We start from the raw sequence: 24,802 nt of genomic DNA, 5'->3' as shown, positions 1-24,802 counted from the left end.
ACAAAACTCAGTGTTTCCTAAGCCTGTGAGTAGATAATAAATCTCACCTCTTCATCCACATGATCTTGGCTGGACCTTTCTTCCTTGGTCCTTTGAGATGCTATTTCCATGGCCTTGGAAAGAAATCAAAAGTTACTTTCCTTTATATTCAACCTATAGAAGATGCATCCATTTCTCAATTTTAGTATAAACCTGCTCTAATTTTTACCAGTATCACCTCTACACTTCTGAAAGAAAAGACTCAGTGACCTCTAGTGATACAGGTTAGCTCTCTCAGTCAGACCTCACCAAAAAGGCTGCGGGAAGCTCACAAGTAACAGAATAAACCAAACTCATCTAGCGTCAGGGGATCCCCACCCCTTTCCTTAAGAGTAAAACTACTTTTCCTAATGTTTAAATGATTAGCAAAAACATTTACTAACAGAAAACTGAGACCCAAAGAATGAAAGACCTATTCTTTAATTCTTGAATAGACAATGAAAGAAATGAAAGAGGAAAGGTGGATTGTCCTTTTGAGTATGTGTCTCTAATGCTGTGGAAGCATCAACCACCAAAGAAAACTCTTTGAACAAACGATGACTGACACTAAGGTGACAGATTTTACAAGAGTCTCTGGCTTGTAAAATTGGATTCGTTCTCTACTTAGAATATACAGGAAAGAGGAAAAAAATGTGGTACTAGGTTTTTTTGTTTTACATTCAGACACTAAAATTAGTGCTTAAGAGTTTAGAAATAAAAATGATACCACTTATCCAATTAATATATGCAATTGCTTAGTATGCACCAGTACTGACTGAGGTACAGGCAATACAAGAAGAGAAGTCCTGTCCCTTAACAGTTCATGGTCTAGTAAAGGGTGACAACATTAAAAAGAACTTAATAACAGAATGCAGTACAACTACTTCTATTACAGGCTCACATAATATGGGAAATACACCCGTGGAAACAATGATTTTTGCCTGATTCCTCCTGGAGAAAGCTTTTGAACTGAGCTCTAACATTCACTAGGCAGAGTAAAATGTGCAAAGGTAGAAATGGGAAGGCATTCCAAGGAAAGGGGAGAATACAAAAAGGGTATGATAAAACCTGGAAAACTGTTTCGGGGCATATATGCCACGTATTCAGTATTCTAGATTTAGAGGCAACGAAAGTAAAAACAGATACACTGACACCAAAATCAAAAGGGTGTGACCAAGAGAGGGAAAAGGCAGCCCAAAGAATGGGAGAAAGTATCTATAAATCACAGATCTGATAAGGGGTTACTATTCAGAATATATAAAGAACTCCTGTAACTCAACAACAAAAAACAATCCAATTTAAAAATGGGCAAAAAAGTGGATGACATGTCCCCAAAGAAGATCTATAAATGCCAACAAGCATGTGAAAAGACAGATGCTCAACATCACTAATCATCAGGGAAATGCAAATTAACAACTATAAGACACCATCTCACGCTCACCAGGATAGCTGTTCCAAAAACAGGAAAACACCAACAGGAAAACAAAACCAGAAAATGGCGAGGATGTGAGTACATGGAGAAACTGGAATGCTTGCACAGTGTTGGGTGGCAATGTAAAATGGTATAGCCACTAAGGAAAACGGTATTAAAATTAAAAGCAGAATTACCATATAATGCAGCAATTCCACTTTTGGGTATATGCCCAAAAGAAATAAAAGCAGGGTCTTGAAGAGGTATTTGTGCAGCCGTGTTCATAGCAGCATTATTCACAACAGCTGAAAGGTAGAAGCAACTCAAGTGTCCATCCACACACGAATGGATAAACAAAATGTGCTGCATGCCACGAATGAATCTTGAGGACATTACGCTAAGGGGATCAAGTCAGCCAGAAACAGAAACAAACAGCTTGATTCCACTTATGTGAGGTACCTAGAGTAGGCAACATCACAGACAGAAAGTAGGATGGGCTGTGGGAGGGAAGAAAGAGGAGTTAATGTTTAATGGGCACAGTTTCTATTTTGCACAAGGAGAAAAGTTCTGAGATGGACGGTGGCGGTGGCGGCACATCATTGTGCATGCACTTAAGTGACATGTACACTTAAAAATGGTTACAATGGCAAGTTTTATGCTATGTACGTTTTAACACACTTTCAAAAATTCTAGGATTCAGAAAGACCTCTGAGAAACAAGGGAAACACCAAAAGCGAACAGGTCTCTTACTAAACATTCATGAACTTTGGCAGTCTATGTAATCCTGCCCAATGCTTCATGTCAAGAAACCTGGCTTTCTCATTGGCCTTTTACTGTACTTTTGATTCCCTATCTGTGAAATCAGAAGGAAAAGGTCTCAGGAAGCTGTCAAAATGAACATATGCTAAGCAATCTGAGTCCCTAGAAGCGCCATTTAAGTGCAAATTACTATTGTCATTTTCTTCCCTTTCCCTTCCTCGCCCCATCTCACCTTTGAGAGATAAGCATCTATGTTCTCATGTGTAATGGATGGATCTGTGACAAATTCAAAGAGTTCCCGCACAGTCATCACGGCAACGCTGTGCTTCAAAAAGAAATCTGTTGGAAGGAAAATATAATGATAGCTTTATGAGGGAAAAGGTTTATTCCAACTACTTTACAGAGAAACAAAGAGATGAATAAAAATACACAATCTCCTAGCAAATGGTAATCGCTGTATCAAATGATTTAGGGCCATATCAACAGCTTAACAGTGCAAAACCACTATACAAACAAGCTGGCTGGAAACTCCAATTCCCACTCACCGTTGATATTGGCACAGTCTTTTCTCAAGAACTCCAAGGCATGTGGGTGGTCATGCTCCACGGACTGGGAAACATCAATGATGTACACACCTCCGCTATGGTACCTGTGGGCCAGACACACAAGGACTTGGATGCTACTACTTTCCTGCATTCCTTGCTTAAAAAATTCTACTTTAAAAGCAAGGGAAATAACCAATAAGATGAACAAGGTGGGTAAGGATAAGAGGCCGCTTGACTAACAAGAGATGAAAACCGAGAAAATTTCCCAAGTCCTAGAAGCCTGTTAATGATCAGATGGTCAATTCTGTGACTGAGGTCACCAGAGGCAGAGAACACATCCTATACTATGACCGCATGGAAGCCAACTTTAAAACTTTAAAATTTAAAAATGACTTCTTAGATTGGGATTTTATTTCTTTAAAGGACATGAAACACCACGCAGGTGGCTCCTAAAGGACTAAATGCACTCACAGCATGTTAAATTCACTGAGATCCGCGTGGACGAGTCTGGCGTCTTGATACATTCTTCTCACGAGTTGGATGACCTGCAGATACAACTCCCGAGCCTTGGATTCTGAGAGCTGGACGTTTTTCAACAGTGGCGCTGGCCTTGAATAAAAATCAAATGAACTAAGATAAAATGCCCCAGAACAAGTTTTCCTGCTTTAGACTACATTGCTACATGCACTTCTTTTCGACAACTCATTGCTGAACAATTTGGCTCATGACAGATGTACCATTTCAACAAGCTGTCAAGAAACAAGTGCTCTTGCAGCCTACTATACAAAACATTTCTCAGAAACAGGGTGAACTTTGTTATTCTGAAGCATTTGGGGATTTAAAAAAGGTAGAATAAATTAACTCTATGCACTCATATAGTAAAAAAAATCCTATGAAATACTTCAAGATAAAAGGAGCTATTTAAATGGGAAATATTTATACACTGTATACTTCAAAGCACTTAAAAATACCATTCTGAGCATGTAATTATTAGGCCTTCTACGTACTCACATGTCATCTTTACCAATGAAACCCATGACAAGAACATGACTTCTTAGCAGGATAGGTTCTGGGCATGGGATCTGTGCGGTGTTTAGCCTGTGATATTCAAACAGGTAAAAGGACAAGTGAGAAGGTGACACAGCATCTAAAGCAAATTATAATGGCTACAGAAGATTAGTATCACTGTTAGGAGGCAGCGCCAACAGGTTTCAACTGTATTATTGTTTGTCATAAACTCTAGGGCTCCAGTGATTTTTAGGTGACACCATGATGCACGACCAAGAATGACACAACACTGGCAATTCAACTACTCACAGTCTCTAACACTCGGTCCCATTCCAGAGATATTAACCTGTCAAATGTGCATCTCAGAATTGATGAGATACAGGGGCGCCTGGGTGGCGCAGTCGGTTAAGCGTCCGACTTCAGCCAGGTCACGATCTTGCGGTCCGTGAGTTCGAGTCCCGCGTCAGGCTCTGGGCTGATGGCTCAGAGCCTGGAGCCTGCTTCCGATTCTGTGTCTCCCTCTCTCTCTGCCCCTCCCCCGTTCATGCTCTGTCTCTCTCTGTCCCAAAAATAAAATAAACGTTGAAAAAAAAAATTAAAAAAAAAAAAAAAAAAGAATTGATGAGATACAGCAGGTATGTCTTTTCAGCTGACTAGCTAAACAATGATTAATAAAAACAGTTGGACTCAGGGTGCCTGGCTGGCTCAGTTGGTACAGCATGTGATTCTCAATCTCAGGGTCATGAGTTTGAGCCCCATGTTGGGCACAGAGTCTACTTACAAAACAAAACAAAACGAAACAAAATGAAACAAAACAAAACAGAACAAAACAAAACAAAACAAAACAAAACAAAACAAAACAAAACACGGTTGAACTCATACCTAACATCTAGCTAGCTAACTGAACACAGGAAGATTTCAGAAGGACTTTCAAAATAAGGATTTAATACTAAAGTATCCAATGTATGTTACCTCTGTATGGCACATACAAAGTTAAAAGTTATTTGAAAGAGAAAAAAATACTTCAAATTTTTTGAAAAACTTCATCTCAGCTAAGCAAGTTGCCTTCACTTGATATAAAAGGATCAGCACAAAGAATAATACATAAACATGTCCAAAACTGGATAGAAAGAGGAGGGGTGCCTGGGTGGCTCAGTTGGATAAGCATCCGACTTCAGCTCAGGTCATGACATCGTGGTTTGTGAGTTTGAGCCCCGTGTCGGGCTCTGTGCTGATAGCTCAGAGCCTGGAGCCTGCTTCAGATTCTGTCTCTCCCTCTTTCTCTGTCCCTCCCTTGTTCAGGCTCTCTCTGTCTCTCTGTCAAAAATAAATAAACATTAAAATTTTTTTTAAAAACAACTGGATAGAAATAAGAAAAAGAAACTATAATAGAGTTTAGGACCTAGCAAAACTGTCTAAACTCCAATACCTATGACAAAATAACCCATCAGTCTGACCACCAGATTGTGTTACTTCCCTGTTTAAAATCTTGCAACAGCCACTCTGGAAAACAGTATGGAGGTTCCTCAAAAAAGTAAAAATAGAACTACCCTACGACCCAGCAATTGCACTACTAGGTATTTATCCAAAGGATAAAAAAAAAAAATGCTGATTTGAAGGGGTACACGTACTCCAATGTTTACAGCAGCACTATCAACAATAGCCAAATTATGCAAAGAGCCCAAATGTCCATAAACAGATGAATGGATAAAGACATGATATATATAAAATGGAATACTACTCAGTGATGAAAAAGAAAGAAATCTTGCCATTTGCAACAACGTAGATGGAACTAGAGTGTATTATGCTAAGCGAAATAAATCAGGCAGAGGAAGACAAATATATGATTTCATTCACATGTGAAATTTTAGAAACACAACAGATAAATATAGGGGAAGGGAAGGAAAAATAAGATAAAAACAGACAGATAAACCGTAAGATTCTTAAATACAGAGAACAAACTGAGGGTTGCTGGAGGGCACTGGGTGGGTGGATGGAGCCAAATGGGCAATGGGTATTAAGGGGGGCACTTGGGGTGAGCACTGGGTGTCACATGTAAGTGATGAATCACTGATTCTACTCCTGAAACTAATACTATGTTATATGTTAACTAACTTGAATTTACATAAATAAATTAGGGGTGCTTGGGTGGCTCAGTCGGTTAAGCAACTGACTTCAGCTCACATCATGATCTCATTGTTTGTGAATTCAAGCCCCACATTGGGCTCTCTGCTGTCAGCATAGAGCCTGCTTCAGATCAATCCTCTGTCTCCCTGTCTCTCTGCCTCTCCCCACTTGCACTCTCCCTCTCTCAAAAATAAACATTAAAAAAATAAATAAAATAAAGTCCTGCAACAGCCCCCTATCATCCTCCGTATAAATTCTAAATGCTTTCACATGGCTACCAAGGTGCTTCAAACGACTCACCCTTGCTGAATAAATGAAAATTTTTCTATAACAGATTCTCAAAACAGAGAAGATAAGGTAGTTTCTATTTGCCCAGAAATTGGTTTCTTTTGCATACCTCAGATCTAACACAACTGAACAGCACTATGAGTCCCCACCTTTACACAGAACCACACTGGGATTTGTCAGCAAGAAGGAGCTGGGGCCAGTATGCCTGGCACAGCACAGACACCCGCCCTCAAGAGTCACCTGATTAAGTTCCTCATTTCTTTTTCTGCCCAAGTTTTCACCATCTTTCTGGGGTTTCCTTTACAATAGCCATGACGAAATCTTGAACAAGAAAAACACTTGTTATTATAATCGTTCTATTTTTCTAGTTTTTATTTTTTTAGGATATAGAAATCAGGCCACTGGAAAAAGAATCTGAGCTCACTCACCTGAACTCCCCGCTTACATACTTATCCCGATCTTTGAACACCAAAATAGAAGTTTTGTAAATTTTGATTGCTCTGCTGTCTCCATTTGCTGTGCTAGCGTGGTACACATTAGCCTATTTTGCATCAAAAACAAAATAAGTTTGTATAAAATAACAAAAGTATTTTAATTTTCAACTGTTTGATTCTATCCTCAAAAGTCAAAAAAACAAAGTCAAGTGAACTGAAGTAGCATGTAGAAGAAATATCTTTTGAATACATCAATTAAAATATGAAACATCATACCAAAACGTACAGTAAGTTGAGCTCCAATTTACATATAAGATCCAATTTATAATTAAGCATGAAGCATTTTTTTTTAATATATGAAATTTATTGTCAAATTGGTTTCCATACAACACCCAGTGCTCATCCCAAAAGGTGCCCTCCTCAATACCCATCACCCACCCTCCCCTCCCTCCCACCCCCCATCAACCCTCAGTTTGTTCTCAGTTTTTAAGAGTCTCTTATGCTTTGGCTGTCTTCCACTCTAACCTCTTTTTTTTTTCTTCCCCTCCCCCATGGGTTTCTGTTAAGTTTCTCAGGATCCACATAAGAGTGAAACCATAAGGTATCTGTCTTTCTCTGTATGGCTTATTTCACTTAGCATCACCCTCTCCAGTTCCATCCACGTTGCTACAAAAGGCCATATTTCATTCTTTCTCATTGCCACGTAGTATTCCATTGTGTATATAAACCACAATTTCTTTATCCATTCATCAGTTGATGGACATTTAGGCTCTTTCCATAATTTGGCTATTGTTGAGAGTGCTGCTATAAACATTGGGGTACAAGTGCCCCTATGTATCAAGTATGTGAAAAATATTTCAAGACATTCTTACATCTCATGATTTATAAACTGAATTTTACTGAGGACTGCTTCCCATAGAATGAGTTGCTAATTTACAAATGCCATGTCTGTCTGTCTCCATATCCACGTACAAAGAAAAACAGAGAAAGAGATTTGCTTATCCACAGAAACTAGACTATAAGCCCCCCTCCCATAGTAACTATGTGGCAAGGACTGGGGCCTGCAGTAATCTGACCACCTATGCCTACCCTGGGCACTACCTGGACTCAGTGATCCAGTACAGCAACAATAGTGAAAAGGCCGATTTATGTGCACAACTTCCTACCTAGCCATAAATATTAATAAAGCTGTTTTTACAAACACTAATTAAACTATCCTGACTTGTGCATGCTTTTTTTTTCTTTTCTTTTAAAGGCACCATTTATTTACTACGTGCCTTAGTTTCATTTGGTATCTGAAATAAGAAAACTAACATGAAAACATTCAGGCATCCAAAGAAAAGCTCACTTCTTTTCCCGTGCTAATGCAGCCATTTATCTCTGATATGATTCCTCTAGTCAACATCTTGAATAGTATCATTCGTGTTCTAGGATCCAACACCTAAAAAAATGCAAAAAATAGAAAGTTCAGAAAGATAGTATCAAGTATTTCTCATTGAAGCACCTGACCATTAATAAACTGAAGAGCTTAAATACTATGCTATTCTGGCTGACTGACAGTCTCAATTGTGGTGTTTTTATTTATTCTGATTTTTAGTAAATAAAATACGACACGAAAGCCAAAGGAACAAGATACAAACCAACAAGTTCGTTCAGACACAGAAGTCAAAGTCTACCAAGTTCAACAGAAGCAGAAATGGACTCTAGACTGATATTAGCTAATAGAATATATAATGCAAGCTGCATAGCAGTTTCACATTTTCTAGTCACACTAAAAGCAGCAAAAAGTAGCAGGTAAAATTAATTTTGATATACTTTATTTAATGCAATCTATCTAAAACAGTATCAATTTCAACATGTAATCAATATAAAAAGTTATCAGTAAGAGATTTAACATTCTTTTTTTACACCAAGTCTTCAAAATCTGGTTTATGTTTATAGCACATGTCAATCCAGACTAGCTACGTTTCAAGTGCTCAGTGGTCACTGTACTGGATTTGCAACTTTAAATTTTTTTTTTTTTCAACGTTTATTTATTTTTGGGACAGAGAGAGAGACAGAGCATGAACGGGCGAGGGGCAGAGAGAGAGGGAGACACAGAATCGGAAACAGGCTCCAGGCTCTGAGCCATCAGCCCAGAGCCTGACGCGGGGCTCGAACTCACGGAACGCGAGATCGTGACCTGGCTGAAGTCGGACGCTTAACCGACTGCGCCACCCAGGCGCCCCTGGATTTGCAACTTTAAACTGGGGTCAGCACCCTACAGCACAGAAGTTAAATCCAGGCCATGGCTTTTTTTTCTGCAGCCTGCAAGCTAGGAATGGTCTTTACATTTTAAAAGTTGCTTAAAAAAAAAAATTGTGAGCCACAGTGCTTGAAGTATTTATTATTTAACTCCTTATTTATTATTAAAAAAAATTGTTAATGTTTACTTTTGAGAGAGAGTTAGAGCGTGAGCAGGGGAGGGGCAGAGAGGGAGGGAGACACAGAATCTGAAGCAGGCTCCAGGCTCTGAGCTGTCAGCACAGAGCCCAATGGGGGACCCACGGACCATGAGATCATGACCTGAGTAGAAGTCGGACACAGAACCAACTGAGCCACCCAGGCACCCCATTTATTTTTTGAGAGCGAGAACACGCGCACACATGAGTGGGTGGTTGGGGAGGCATGGGACAAGGGGGGCGAGGGAGAGAGAGAATCTCAAGCAGGATCTGCACTGAGTATGGAGCATGACCAATGTGGGCATAACCTGAGCTGAAATCGAGTTGGATGCTCAACCGAGCCACCCAGGCACCCCTATTATTTAACCCTTTAAAGAAAGAGTCTGTGCACCTCTGCTATAGATGAGTAAATCAGGGAAAGGGTCTCTTTCAAAGTTAGAGCAATCAATCTTGAGTAAAAAGGATCCCAAAGTCCTCTTTAACAGAAAGCAAGGAATTTAAAGCCTGGTCTCATCCATGCCTGAACTCAACCAGCCAGATATTTACATGCAATTTCAAGGGACACTCACAGCAGCCCCTCCAGCTCCACAGAGAGAGACAGTGTGAAGTGGCCAAATCTAACTATACTTTAGGGTCTATCCTTCAGTGATGCAGCCACGGTCATACCAGAAACCTAGGGTTAATAAAAACAAAACAACCCTGGAAAGACTACAGGACAAAAAGCCAAACTGCAACTATGGCAACTAGAGAGGAATGAAAGGGAATTGGGCTAACGGGCCCTAAATGACATTCCCACTTCACTGCACAGGTCAGCAGAGGGAAGCGACGCGCTGAGAATCCAGGCAGACACCTGTGTGGCTGCAAAACTGGGAGGAAGCCAAGGCAGGGGCGTAGGAGGAGCAACGTACCAAAATGGCTTAAAAACAAAATAGGGGAGAGAAACAGGAGAATGGAATAAACTTTACAAATACATATTTAAAAAGACAGCTTAAGACCAAGATATACATTGTTTATTCAAAATTAATTTTGAAAAAGGGGGAAAAAAGGATTTATTGCCTTTGTTATTTTAGGGTGTTTGAAAATTATGGCTGCCTCACTTCTCTCAGCTGGACTATACACTTTGTTTTCAACCACACACACACAAAATAAATGAGAGGACAAGGAAGACACAGATCTCAGACCCACTCCTGCCCAACTACAGGTGGAATTCTTCAACTGCACAAATGGTTCTGGAGCTCAGGTTGGGTGTTACTCTGCTGGGGACTGAGGTGGCTAGTAGCAGGGGGTTCATATCTTATATCAAGGATCTGGGGATCATAGGGGCTACTATTCCAAAATGTTTGTGCCTCTGTGTAGGGGTGAGAAGGGTGGTAGATAGCAGTAGCAATGTTCTGACCCTTTTTACCACCTTCACGTCAAAAATCGGAGCCAATGCTAACATCCAATTCACAACTCTCTACATATGGGAAAATTAGGAAAAATTTCCCCCATTCTTGAACAGAAAGAATAAAACCAGCATAATGTCTAAACCAAGTAAGGGATTTCTAGTGAAAATCTGAAGGCATTGCCCTATCCCTTCACTTTGTGACAGGTACCTTCTAATAAAGCTCACAAAATTCCTGCATATCTTGCTTAAGACAAAAGATTTCTGGACTTCCAGTAAATTCTGCATCCTCATAGAAGATGAAAACACCGCATGGTGGCCACAGAGGGGGGCATGACTCTAAGTTATCTATTATCAATAAAACAAAATGTAGACTTTTTTTTTTTAACGTTTATTTATTTTTGAGACAGAGAGAGACAGAGCATGAATGGGGGAGGGTCAGAGAGAGAGGGAGACACAGAATCTGAAACAGGCTCCAGGCTCTGAGCGGTCAGCACAGAGCCCGACGCAGGGCTCAAACTCACGGACCACAAGATCATGACCTGAGCCGAAGTCGGACGCTCAACCGACTGAGCCACCCAGGCGCCCCTCAAAATGTAGACTTCTAAACTCAAAACTAGGAGTAATTTTAGGTAATATTAGCATTAAGCAAGAAGAATGAATGCAAACTATAATCCCAAGAGAAAAGAAGTGCTAATTTAAAATGAGAACTTATAATGCCTACTTAAAATGAAAGCACATTTAAATTGTACCTGTTCCACAGTTGCTCTGTCTGCCTTATCTTTGATGCGATACCTAACCAAAACCAAAAAAGAATGTGACATTCAAAATTCAGAAGCCAAAATAAAAAGTTCGAAATGTATCTCATCCCATAAAATTCCTAAATAGGTACTTTCTTTAATAACCCATTTCAAAATCTCATTGTAGTTTCATTGCTCAATGTTGCTTCCTTTGTGTCCCCTTAATCATCAGTTCAGTTCCCTAGAGCAAAAGGAGCACATCTGCAGTAAGAAAAAAATCATTCTATCCATATCTCAGAAGGATTAGATAAAGAGAGCAGCTGGGGTAAGGTGAACCATGCTGCAAAAAAGGAAACATTGGGTCTGTTAATACTGTCTTTCAATCTTTAATGATTCTATTAATCTAATGTGAGATTTAAAGTCATTTATATCACCTTCTCTTTAGAGTCCCTTTCTACAAAGACACGGGTTTTTGTCATCTAAAGACAGTTCTTGAGTTCTGCATTAAATTGCAGACTCTGACTGGCTTCAGTTCACACACTGATTCTATTAGCACACTAACCTCAACTCAAAGATTCAAACACAAAGATTCAGACACTTCTATGAAATAACACATGACTATGGCAGTTCTCAAAAGGCTGGTATCTCTTGGGGATAGCAATAAACCAGAAGAAAAGTGATTTTTAGTCAGAAGAAAGTTGGTTTTTAAGTTCAAACACTGCTAGTTGTATAAACTTAATGTCATTTTCTACAATATGTCAATGCCCTAGTGTTTTTAGCATATAGAAGTTAGCTTGCACTTAAACAACTGGTTTTGAGAAGAATAAATAGAAATTGTTCTTATTAGATCACTATTTAATTTTAAATCTTCCCTTACATTTTTAAAAATATTTCATGGAGGGGTGCCTGGGTGGCTCGGTTGGTCGTGAGTTCAAGCTCCACACTGGGCATGGAGCCTACTTAAAAAAATTTAAAAATAATAAAATAAAAATTTAAAAACATTTCATGGAAGGGAAAAATTTTTAATAAGTTTTTAAAAGGAAGCATTTTTACACTTTAACACTTCAGTTTAAACTGGAATCTACATTTTAGTTTACCATTACCCTCCCAAGAGCACATTGTGAATTTCACAAGATTATAGTTTGACCACACATTTAAAACTCACTTAATATTCTCAACTTACTAAGGAAAGGACACCCTCATTTAAGCTAAAAAGAAAAAGAAAATAACTGGTTTAATCATATAAAGAAATATCCTTTCCAAAAGAATTATAACCAAGATGCTCATTTGTCTAGAATTAGTCCCTATCCGCCATGTTTTATAGTTAAAATATTACTTACATATCTGCTTCCTTTTGTCTAGACTTCTCGGTGACTTTATTTATGACAGAATCAGTAACATTTAGCTTATCTAAAAATTAAAAAATCCACAATGTAAACAACAGTTAAGACAAAAAGACAACATTTTGAATAGAATACTTTTTCCCTCTTCCTCCTCTATTTTCCCAATATTTTGTTACATATAAAGTATCTTTTAATGATGAAAAACTATTAATGTTTTTAGATGTTGAGCATGAAGTTGTGTCTCCTTAGTGACAAGTGTTGTCACTGTCATCATCACAGCTCTAATTTGAGCCACAGAAACCCAGATCCAGGAATCTCCCCAAAATCCTTTACCTGCATATGCTGAATTTCAGACACTTGTTAATATTTTATACGGCTAATTTGGGAATATAAACTGCCCAAATTCCAAGTTTAACTCTAAAAACTTCAGTTTCATTTCAAGTTATAGGTCAGTGATAGGATATGAGAGACACTGTGCTAGGTTTATAATGAATCAACTTCCACAAGACAAAGATGATCCTGCATTTTTTAAGAGGTGGTGGTTCAAATCAACATTCTGATTCCTTGCATTCAACAGCTCACTAAATGATTAATGCGTACATAAAAAGTGTCTAGTAAAACAAAATGTATTTATATTCAATATTCTAGTACAGTTGATACTTGAACATGTGTTTGAATTATGCAGATCTACTTATATATGGATTTTTCACAGTAGTGTACTGTACATGTATTTCTTATGACTTAACATTTTCATTTTCTTTTATCTAGTTTCCTTTATTGTAAGAACTTAGTATATAACATACATAACATATAAAATGTGTTTATCAACTGTTTATGTGATCAGTGAGGCTTTTGGTCAACAGTGGGCTACTGGTAGTTAAGTTTTGAGGGAGTCAGAAGTTACACGTGGATTTTCAACTGCATGGAGTCAGCATCCCAACCCCCAAGTTCAAGGGTCAACGTATTTTCAACATTCTAGTCTGAGACAATGCTACTTTAATACAAAACAGACGAAAACTTGAACAGATATCTGTAAATTTATATTTTTACAGCAGAGGAGCAAACAGAGCTAAAAAAGCAGAAGCTGAAGTCTCTTCCTAAAGCCAGGTCTTTAAATACTGAGTTTTTATCTTCTCTAAACATTATTATTATTCAGCCAGTAACACTGAACACACTCATTTCTTGACCTAACAAAATTTATGACACTTCATGGCTTCTGAATAACTTCCTCATAGCCCAAATATATTTTATGAACTCACCTAGATTAATTTTATTCTCAAATTTCCGTAAGACCTTGTCTGCTGGAGTAGATATTTTGGCCAAATTGTAGTTGGAAGTCTGCTGATTTGTCTAGAAGAAATAAGTTCCAGAGTTGAAGGCACTAGTTATAAATACAGACCTAAGGTTAGTTATTACATGTCTTTCTCCTTAGCTAACAGTTAACTATCAGAGCATCAATACTTGAAGGAGTACCCTAAGAAAAGGTTAAGAATCAATCATGTTTGCTCAAGAAATTTTTTAGAAAGACATTTGAAATAGGACAAAGTTACTGGCTAAAATGAAGAGTCTGTATAATCTGTATTTTTTAACCTCCCTACAATGTATTCCTCATTATTATAAATAACAAATTGTAATTAAATGCATTTTTTTAATTCAACTGTTAATAGACTTAGAATTTGACAATGTTCATTTACCTCCAAAACGTATAATGAATGGCTAAGGCCAACATTAAACTGGTTCTAAGAATTTCATTTTGGGCCTACTGTCTCAAGAAAGGGAAAGATCAGGCATGAGGCTTACCACTTACACTTGGCGTTATACACAAACTAAAATAATAACAAAAAGAAAGAACCCTTATTCAAAGGAAGTATAGTACAGATAAAAAGGGCTCATAACAATGACTGATTTACTCCGCGTATCTCAGCTTGCAAGTGTGAGGCTGACTGCATAGACCTATGCTGTCTGTATAGACCTATTTAAAGTTTTCTACCAGATATAACTTTAAAAACATTTCTAAATACAGATTCACAGTAGAAAACACAGGTAAAATTTTAATCACCTACAATCCCAGCACCCAAAGACAATAGTTAACATTTAAGCATATACACTTGCCTTTTTTTCTATCTTTATTAAAAGAGAATATACTCTATATTAAAATAGCTCAACATCTCGCCAAAACAGACAAGTGTGAAATTCATCTGGTTATTTTTAAAATGCACTCATTCTTATCCACAATATAGCAATTTTAATATTCAAAGAAATACTGTTGGTTTTTTCCCCCTCCATCTCTTTCAGAAATCTTTATGCTCTAGTAAGATGTACCATGTTAATCCTAAGGCTCTGCAAAATCCTGAAACAGAGTACTTCTAGTTGAGAAGCAGGCTCTACAGTCTGATAACTTGTGCCCGGTACACAGTAGGTGATGGCAGATTCATGTCATTAATATAGTTTTCCACTGCAATGTATTTTATGGCCGCATAATATCCCATCGTGTGAAATCAGTCCCACAACAAATTTAGTCAAGCTTGTTTCCAGTGTTTCCCTATAAACAATACTGGAGAATCATTCTCATAACACCATTCTTGGCACAATCTTAAAAGAATTGCTGAATCAAAGCATTTATTTTATGTTTTAAAAGCTTTTATCACATACCAGTTTATCCTCTAAATAAGTACTTATTTACTCAATCAGCAATTATAGATTTTGCATCTTGGTCAGTTTCATAAGTGGAAAAAAAAGCATTTCTACATATTTAATCTGCATTTTTTAATTACTAAGGAAGCTGAACTTTCTCTCCATGTTTCCTAACCATTTGTAGTGAACTGCCTATTTGCATCTTTTCCCATGCAGACTTTAAAGCTCCTAATCTTACCATAATTTAAATAGTTTTTAAAATGTACTATGAGAAGAACCTACATCCAGGAAATTATCAGAAATACAAAAAGGATGAAGAATAAAACTCGTTAAAGGTTGGGGCTACAGGGCAACATAACCTGAGGGAAATCTTCCAATTCAAGTCCAGAACAACAAAAAGTCCTTTGAAAAAAGAAGACATAAATAACATAAAGATGTATACGATCATTTGTAAAATACCTGTGGGTTACTCCTTGCATTTGAGATACAACCTTTGGTGAGTTTTCCAACTCCATCATCCCAATCCCAGTCGTCTTCATCATACTCCTCCTCCTCTTCCTCCTCCTCCTCCTCTTCCATATCACCTCCACCCATCTTCTCAGGCACATTCTTCTGCAGATCTTCAAACAGAATATCTTCCTCTCTGATGGTCCTCAGGTCAATGTTTTCACTAGAAATAACAATGTGCAGCATGTTTCCACATAACTCTAATTGGATTTATACATGCAGCTATTTGTGATATAACAGACTAAATTTATACCAATAAATCTAAAAGTTTTCCTCTCAACATTATCTCCCAATAAACTCAAACTTAATACCAGGTTCTGTTTTTCAAAGTGGCATTCCCATTGTTTGCTTATTCTCCAGGTCCTACTAAAGAAGAAGTACATCAGGTGTTAAACCACTTCGGTCTTAATGAAGTCAGGATTTACATTGTCATTTTCTCTGCTGAATGAATGCACTCTGAACAGTACACCAGACCCAACTCCAGGAAAACCATTCACAGATATGTCTTAAGAGTCAATTGGGGGAAAGCTTTCTGACAAAATTTGGGACTAAGTCTAAAGCAGCCTTACCTTGAACTCAATACCACTCCAACAAAAGAAGCTGTATCAAGATTTGTGCTACACAAAGAACTTCAAATCACCCCTATTCATAAAGGGAAGGAGTGGTAAACATAAGCACCACTAATGAGTGGTGTAATTCAGAGCAGTCTGGGTGTAATTCAGTAAGAGAAGTGGTGATTGTCAAACCCAGAGATCAGGCCCAGAGTAAATGGAGCACAACCAATAGGGTGTTTTTCTGCCATGTGAAAATTCAGAGCCAGTGCTACCAGATCTTAGTTTTTCAAGAGAAGCCCGAAGTGTGGACTTTTAAATCTCCCACTTAACTGGTACATTTAATTTTAACCAAACACTGTGCATACCAAACAAAATATGTCTGCAGGTCAGATTCAACAGAGGTCCCACCAGTTTTGATCACTCATGTAGAGAACAAACACAGGAACCACATAGAACCCTGATAATGTGAACTACCAGCTTAAAAACGGTCAGACAAGAGTTCAGTAAATTCAGGTGATCAATCCTGATTATTAATTAGCCACAGCTCAAAGGGTTCCAAATCTCCATGGACATGGGTGGGAAGAGAATAATCATCAAACACCTGCTATTTACTACGATTTTGTAAACATAATCCTTAATTTGATCCTTTAATTGCCAACAATCTACAATGGCACATTAAAGTTATACCTCATTTGTTTGTTGTTTTTTTTTAATTTTTTTTTAATGTTTCTTTATTTTTGAGACAGAGAGACAGAGCATGAACAGGGGAGGGTCAGAGAGAGAGGAAGACACAGAATCTGAAACAGGCTCCGGGCTCCGGGCTGTCAGCACGGAGCCCGACGCGGGGCTAGAACTCACAGACTGCGAGATCATGACCTGAGCCGAAGTCGGACGCTCAACCGACTGAGCCACCCAGGCGCCCCAAAGTTATACCTCATTTGTACCAGAACTTCTCAACCTTGGCTGGACAATTCTTTGTGGTGGGAGGTCGTTTTCTGCCTTGTAGGATTTTAGCAGCATCTTTGGCTTCTACCTACCCAATACATTATGCTCTCCCCCCACCTCCCAGTGGAGTGGACCCTGGAGTGTGGCAGGGTCACAAAGTCCATTGGCTTATCTTCACAATATCCAGTGATGGATGGTAAACCAGTGTATACCCATTACTGCCAACTATTTACCAGCCACACTGGGCTGTTTCTTCTTCCTACTTCTTCCCTAAAGACTTTTATATGGTTATCTGGAAACATAAACCTGGAATGCATCTGAAATAAAATCTTCTTGTTTCTCTGACTAAATCTTATGTAACCTTTCAGTATTAGATTATCATCATTTGGTCAGGAAAGTCTCCCATCTTCTTCACTCCTTTTTCCTTTGTACTACTTACCCAATTCTAATACAAATAATTTGTCCAATTATTTAATGTTTCCCCTCCTATCATGTAAGCTCTGTGTCAATCAGGGTGGTGTTTACAATGTATCCCTACCCACTAACACTAGACCTGGCACACAGAAAATGATCAACATACTTTTACTGGAAAAAAAAAAAATCCCCAAATGACTACTAAAATCTACATGTAATGAATCTTTACTGTGAATATAAAGTAAAAAACGTTTTCTTGGAATTCCAAAGGAACTCTTATGTTTCATGTAGGAGTTATCCTGAAATCCTTTTGCCTCACATCCCACAGCCAATCTACCACCAAACCTTGTCACTTCTACCTCCAAAACATATCCCGTGACCCTATCTCTAGCTCCCCTCATGTTTGAACTGAATAACTTTATCACTTTTGAACTGCTTCCACTCATGCCCTCTACAACCATCCTCTCCATAAGAGTAATTCCTTTAAATCATAAATCAGATTGTCATTCCCCTAGTAAAATCCCTCCTATAGCTTTCTGTTAAGACCTAGAATATCCCAACTGCTTATCATCCCTTATAAGGCTCTATATGATCTGGCCCCTTCTCACTTCTACATCATTACCTAGCCATCTTCTCAACTCCCTGTGCTGTGCTCTAGGTACACTGGCCTCTAGCCCTTTCTTTCACAGCCAAGAGTGATGCCAACGTTGGGCCTGTGCATTGTTGTCTCCTCTTCCTGAACTGCTGTTCCCTCTGCTCCTCCTGAGGTTAGTTCCAGATGTGGACTTAACTCATCCCTGACACTGTCATTACTTAGTCTACCAACTGATTTTAATTATTTGCATAGAGTATATTATCTGTGGGGTTTTTTTTGTTTGTTTATAAAATATCTCTATGTACTTAATTGTCTGCCCTCCTTCCCAAATAGAAGGTAAAATTCAAAGACTGAAGGGACTTAATCTTGTTCACCACCATCTCCCGCGCCGAGGACAAAACCTGGCCCACGACAGGTGCTCAAATATTTTTTGAACGCCAAATGCAGTTAAAGACTAAAAATCTACGTTTCCCAACCACTGTCTCCAACTCTGCCTCTCAGCGAGGCTAGCCAATCTGGAACTCCCTTGACAAGTGGCTTTCGTGAACTCTGGCGCAAAGTGGGATTAAAAGACCCGGCTGGCATGGAGAAAGAAGCAAAGGGCTGTGGAGAGACTACTCCGAATGAAATACCTGTCTCCCTCAAAAGCCCGAGGCTGCCCGCGGCGGCGGAGACAGCAGAATCCTTACGGAGTCTGTGTGCCCAAAGGGGCTCGCCCACCTGTCCGAGGAATCCGCGTCGTCGAATTGCCCGGGAACCACCCGACTCATCAGCAGCCGCCGGTAGTCCATGACGGAAGCGCGCAGATCCTCGGCGCCCCTGGAGGCCGTCCGCCCCGCGCTGGGACGGAAACCGCACAGAGACAGCGCTACACGCAGCCCATCCAACCCCCTCTGGGCAGATGCCCGCCTATCAAACTGCTCAGAAGCTCCAACGCCAAAAGCGAACGCCACGTGCTAAGAGAGATAAGAACCTACAACCAGGACAGCTAGGACCGCCCTGACCGGAACTCCCGCCCGACCGGAAGTCTCAATCCTGCCGGAAGTCCCGCCCTTCCCCCCGGCCGCGCCCCTGGGGCGTGGGGCGTTGCGCAGGGCGTGGGAGCCCGCCTGGCGTCGTAGCGAGCCGAGACTGGCTAGGGCGGTGGGCGGGCGTCACAGAGGGCCGTTCCAGCGCGCCCGTGTGCCAACTGCGAGTTTTTCAAAGCCTTCAGTGGATGAGGTCGTAAAGCGTTTTTCTTTCTCCCGCGAAACCCTGTGCGGAAGGTGGAAGCGCTAAATCCTTACAGCGGATCCAAGAAGCTATGGACCCTGAAAGTGAGCACACTTTTTAGACTTGAAAAGTTTGGTGCATTGTTTTGAGGGAAAATGAGAGGAGTGATTTTTAAAATGTTTGTCATACAACTGAGAGAATTTTAAAACTAGAATGTTGGTGGTAACTCCAAATGACGACCCTTTTAGCGCCCATCTTAAAACAGCTTTATAATGTTCCTGGAATATCTACCCAAACATCTGAATAAATACTTTAAAAATGTTGGCAAAGACCTGGTAAGGACAGGATGAAAGATGGAAAAAGTAAACCTAACTTTAAAGTAAGTTGACAGATTGCGCCATGTGAACAAATTTATAAAAGTGTAAATGGAAGTTCTAGGTTCACCAACAAAGAAATTGAAGAAATAAGGGCCTTGAGTTTTTTTGCTTTTGGAAAACGAAGATTTTTCAGATTCCTTTCACCACAGCCTAGGCAGCATTTGTGTGTTCGGAAGGTGGAAAAGGTGAGCATAAAGTTAGGCCTGTCACTAAGCCCGACTAGCCTGCTTGTCTTACTGGCTTTTTATACTTCAGACGATGGCATGGCTTTGGGAAAACAAATCAAGCCTCAATAAATTGTTCATTAATTCGATAATTCAATAAAATAATCCGGGCAAATAGGTAGCAACTGTAAATTGAGAAGTTTTAATAGAAATAAAATCTTTGGACTGCAGGATTCATTTGATCAGTATTTACTCTGTGTGAACAACATTGCTGTTTGCTGCGGTGATTACTGGAAAATCTTGAATGGACTCTTCTGGAGGCATTTATAATCTGTAAATACTAACACCCTTGAAAGGGTGGTAAAAGCTAAAACGGTAAAACAAATAGGTGCTGAATTGTAGAGATTTCCCATGTTGCAGGAATTTTTTAGATAGATGAATGGGTGTATAGGAAGGCTTTAGGAGAGAGAAGCATTTGCCAGGTCAGACTGAAATAGTAAGGAGTATGATCTGACTAGAGCAGGCGAGTATTGGATAGGTAATGTGGGTCCAGGCTATGGGAGTCCTAGAAAGTCCAGCAGAAGAACTTGGATTCCAGGTGATTGGACATCCTGTCCACTACCATCCCCGACCTGAGGAAGTCATGAGAGTATGGGCCTGTGTGATGGCGCGAGTAGTAGAAAGAAAGCATGGGTTACGAAAAACATTTTTAAAAGAGAAATGGACGGGACTTGGTAATTGGGTGGCTCATAATGATGAGCTAGAAGGATACCAAAGGCATCTCCAAGTTTTCAAGCCCAGTTGCCTAAGAGAATGGGTGTGGCATAGGAAAGTGGGGGAAATGGATTTACATTGTTGGATATGACTTGATAATGAGATAATAGAAAGTACCAAGTAAATAGAAAAACAGTATTTTGTGGAACCTAATAGTTCTCTGATAATATTTTGTAAATATCTTTTGATTAAGTAACTGAGAGTTCCCTTCACTTTGAGTCCCAAGTCTTCTAGGGAATTATTGGATAGTAGCCACACATATCGACTTGTTTTTGTCCAAATCAGTATTTGCACTATACAAAGTGACCATGGTATACTCAGAGTAAAAAAATTTTTTTTCTAATAACTTGACCAATGACATTTTAAAATTTAGGACACTGAACTTTGCTGCTTTCTTAATGTGAGAAGGCATGGGGGACAAAGCTCTCTGTTCACATATACTAATAAACATTAAAATTATGTTTTTTTTTTAAAGAAGACTTTCATCATTCACCAGTTAGGAACAAGGATTATCAAAAAGTTTGCTCATCACCTTCAGATCCTGTGCATTTTGAAGTGGATGCTTCTCATGAAAAATTAGAAAGCAACTTGGAAGCGGATGCCAGGAATGGCAGCAGTCTTTGTCAAGACTTAACTCGCTCAGATTCTCCCTTCTATATGGACACCAGCAGTACCAATTCAGACTTGCCTCAGGTGTGCATTACTTGTAAGTTCTAGGAGGTATAGATGTATTCGGCTTTCACGTTGTCTTCCTCTGAAAATGTCCTCAAAAATACGAAAAACAGTAAAAGAATCTCCAGTGGAGGCTCAAAGGAGGGGAATACACGGTCTAGTTTTCCCAAAGGTAGAACGTTACAAATAGAGCATTAAACCTGATCCTTTCTAGCCTCCACACAAAGTCCTAAGCATGCAGCCAGGGGGACATGGCCACAACAACTGGGTCACAGAGGCAGGAAAAGAGCCCAACGGGCCAGACATCTGGTCTTGAGCATGTTCTAGTATGTCAGCATGCAAATGATTTAGATGTCATTCATCATGGTATTGACAGAGCCCTGCATGTAAATGACTTTATCTTAATGACAATTACAAGTGTCCTTTCTCATAAACTAAAAAAAAATTATACTGTCCCAAATTGTGGTGAATGTTTAACAATTACTAGCAGGAGTGTAGGGAAATAATAGGAATCAATTAGTTTGTGCCATATGTAATTGCCTTTTTATAGTTTGAAAATGGACAAATATTGACAATTTCACGTGGGCTAACCCATAAATTGGCATAAACTATCTAAAAGGCTATTTAGTGGGGTGCCTGGGTGGCTCAGTTGGTTAAGCGTCTGACTTTTGATTTCAGCTCAGGTCATGATCTCCTGGTTTGTGAGATCGCAGAGACTGCTTGGGATTCTCTCTCTCCCTCTCTCTGTGCCCCTTCCCTGCAGACATGTGCATGCACAGGCGCTCTCTGTCTCTGTCTCTCTCTCTCTCTCTCTCTCTCTCTCAAAATAAATAAAAACAAAACAAACTGAAGAAACACATCTTTAAAAAAAATAAAGGGCTATTTAGTGAGAGGAAATTGCATTTTATTTTTAATTCTATCTCAAGGAAGTATGCAAATGAGCTATGTGCAGGATTACCTATAATAAATAAACATCAGGGGTGCCTGACTGGTTCAGTTTGAAGAGCATGTGACTCTTGATCTCTGGGTTGTAAGTTCAAGCACCACACTGGGTGTAGAGATTATAAATAAACAAGTAAACTTTCATGAAAGGCATTATTTAAACACTAGAAGCAACCAAATTTTTACCAATAGGAACCTAGTTAGATGATTGCACAGATGTATAGTAGATATGTAAACCTTAAATATGATAATACAGACACACAGTTGACCCCTGAACAATGCAGCACTTGGGAGTACTGACTCCCCTCATAGTTGAAAAGCTTCATATGACTTGTGACTCCCCCAAAAGTTAACTAATTGCCTACTACGACTAGAAGCCTTACCAATAACAAACAGTCAATTAACACATATTTTGTGTATTATCTTTATTATATACTGGAAAGAAATGTGATTTAGAAAATCATTAGGAGAATAAAATACATTTATAGTACTATACTGTATTTATAAGAAAATCTGTGTAAGTGGACCTGGGAAGTTCAAACCCATGTTGTTGAGGGGTCAACTGTATATTCGGTGACATAGAAAAATGGTCACATTGCTTCTCACTGGGTAGTGGGCTTTTGAGTGTTTTTTACTTTCTCTCTTTTTTAAAATGTTCAAGATTATTTTCATAATGATAACTTTTATCATATTTTCATTTATTTTTTTAAGTTTATTTACTTTGAGAGTGCATGTGTGTGCATGTGCATGCAAGTGGGGGAGGAGCAGAGAGAAAGAGGGGGAGAGAGAGAGAGAATCCCTAGAGGCTCAGCACTGATGCAGGCTCCAACTCACAAACTGCCAGATCATGACCTAAGCCAAAGTTAGAGGCTTAACCAACTGAACCACCCAGGTGGCCCCTTTCATATTTCATTTTAAAAGAAAATTTCATCATAGTATTACAGTGTTAGTCAAAGTCTAACATCTTATATATATCAAATTGTAAAGAATGAATCTCCTAAATTATGTAAGAGGTTCTCTGTCTTGGAACTCACGGAGTATTTTATTCTTTATAAAGAATTTATAAACCAAAGGAACAACAAGCATATTTTAAAGACAGTATTATCATAGAAGGCTAGAGTTAGAGGTAATCTCTGAAATTCAACGAGTAGTGGAGTTCCAAGAAGTTTATGTAAATATAACATCAATACATGTGAATAGTACTATTTTTTTTAAAGGATATTCTTCTTGGGGCATCTGGGTGGCTCAGTCGGTTGAGCATCCAACTTCAGCTCAGGTCACGATCTCACAGTCTGTGAGTTCAAGCCCTGCGTCGGGCTCTGTGTTGACAGCTTGGAGCCTGGAGCCTGCTTCGGATTCTGTGTCTCCCTCTCTCTCTGCCCCTTCCCCGCTCATGCTCTGTCTCTCTCTGTCTCAAAAATAAGTAAAACCATTTAAAAAATAAATAAATAAATAAATAAATAAATAAATAAATAAAGGATATTCTTCTTGATATGTTTAAAATCTAATTAGCAGGAATGGTCTAAATTAGCAAGAAGTCTAAAAAAATGTTTATAAAATATAACTCAGTTTTTATCATACTCTTTAGGTACCTTCAATAAGTGGAACAATGTTATAAAAAGCATGATTGAATAGAAGCTTGTAACCAGCTGACTTTAGTAGGAGATACAAATTTTTTAGAGCATCATTTGTCTTACATGCCTGGTACACTGTTCATAATGAAACCAATGTTTTCCTCAAACATTTAAAATATTACTTAACAAAACCTTTCCCTTAGATAACATTGAGATAACTTTGAGAATAAGTTTTACATGAATTTTTATAGATTTTTATCTATTGGAAATCAGATTTCACCTCATTACTGGAACCCACCCTGTATCTTCACTGTTAAAAGACTTGAATGACAACTACCCTAATAGATCTTTAGACCAGATTTAACAGACTCCAAAGGATTATCAGAGATTTATACATTATTATATACTCATGTTTGTAGTACCACGATTTGACTTACAAAAAAAATTAAAATATTAAAATAGCAAGATACTTGCTTAACGTCATTTAATATCATGACTCCCTTAGCATGGTTTTACTTTTTAGTAAAGGAGCTCAGATATACAGTAGGGAAGGATACTGGAAAGTACATTCTACCCATGCAACAAAAAATACTAAGAGAAAAGTTACATAGCAATGTACATACACATTTAGAAGAAGCTTCTGATGTTTGTTTAAAGTATTAACACTAATGCCTTTTTTATTATTAATACAGAATGAAATAAAGAATGTAAAAAGGGAAGATGAGTCTAAACTCACACTTGCTGAAGAAATTTATAGCACACTAGATGACCGGTTAGGTGGTGAGTATCTCTTTGTTGGCAATACACAGAGAAACAAGATTTGTGTGTGTCAGTGTCCTGTGATAACAGCAATAATAATAATAGCCATGTGCTAATATACACTTTATATGCATGATCACACTCCACAAACAATCCTATGAAATCGGTTTTTTTTTTCTTT

General features: G+C 38.7%; 2 protein-coding genes and 1 non-coding gene across 6 annotated transcripts in view; 2 read left to right on the top strand and 1 right to left on the bottom strand.

Annotated features, from left to right (window-relative positions):
• Positions 1 to 19,156, bottom strand: part of RIOK1 (RIO kinase 1) — a 31,259-nt gene extending 12,103 nt beyond the window's left edge. Inside the window, exons 1-13 of one of the 2 annotated variants that reach the window (XM_047103310.1) lie at positions 18,868 to 19,156; positions 15,592 to 15,802; positions 13,758 to 13,848; positions 12,496 to 12,565; positions 11,168 to 11,210; positions 7,939 to 8,031; positions 6,585 to 6,697; positions 6,397 to 6,477; positions 3,745 to 3,831; positions 3,205 to 3,342; positions 2,734 to 2,837; positions 2,421 to 2,527; positions 48 to 113 (exon numbers count right to left, since the gene is read on the bottom strand). In XM_047103310.1, coding sequence (XP_046959266.1) covers positions 48 to 113; positions 2,421 to 2,527; positions 2,734 to 2,837; positions 3,205 to 3,342; positions 3,745 to 3,831; positions 6,397 to 6,477; positions 6,585 to 6,697; positions 7,939 to 8,031; positions 11,168 to 11,210; positions 12,496 to 12,565; positions 13,758 to 13,848; positions 15,592 to 15,802; positions 18,868 to 18,938 — 1,275 coding nt within the window. In that variant the 5' untranslated portion in view covers positions 18,939 to 19,156. Of the gene's footprint in view, positions 1 to 47; positions 114 to 2,420; positions 2,528 to 2,733; positions 2,838 to 3,204; positions 3,343 to 3,744; positions 3,832 to 6,396; positions 6,478 to 6,584; positions 6,698 to 7,938; positions 8,032 to 11,167; positions 11,211 to 12,495; positions 12,566 to 13,757; positions 13,849 to 15,591; positions 15,803 to 18,779 lie in introns of both variants that reach the window. The other variant, XM_047103311.1, reaches the window with a different exon arrangement.
• On the top strand, positions 4,436 to 4,508 carry TRNAE-CUC (transfer RNA glutamic acid (anticodon CUC)). The gene has a single exon. It is a non-coding gene; the product is annotated as a tRNA-Glu (tRNA).
• A 137-nt stretch (positions 19,157 to 19,293) lies between the features above and the next one.
• Positions 19,294 to 24,802, top strand: part of CAGE1 (cancer antigen 1) — a 57,135-nt gene continuing 51,626 nt past the window's right edge. For all 3 annotated transcript variants that reach the window (XM_047101245.1, XM_047101243.1, XM_047101244.1), the window contains exons 1-3: positions 19,294 to 19,463; positions 21,150 to 21,367; positions 24,555 to 24,642. In XM_047101245.1, the coding sequence (XP_046957201.1) occupies positions 19,451 to 19,463; positions 21,150 to 21,367; positions 24,555 to 24,642 (319 nt within the window). In that variant the 5' untranslated portion in view covers positions 19,294 to 19,450. The remainder of the gene's footprint in view (positions 19,464 to 21,149; positions 21,368 to 24,554; positions 24,643 to 24,802) is intronic.

The sequence above is a fragment of the Lynx rufus genome, unplaced genomic scaffold, assembly GCF_022079265.1.
Source record: "Lynx rufus isolate CCGP_SWC_20201006 ecotype Redwood Valley unplaced genomic scaffold, mLynRuf1.p SCAF_6, whole genome shotgun sequence".
NCBI classification, from domain to species: Eukaryota; Metazoa; Chordata; class Mammalia; order Carnivora; family Felidae; genus Lynx; species Lynx rufus.
This window is presented reverse-complemented; position numbering and strand designations above follow the sequence as displayed.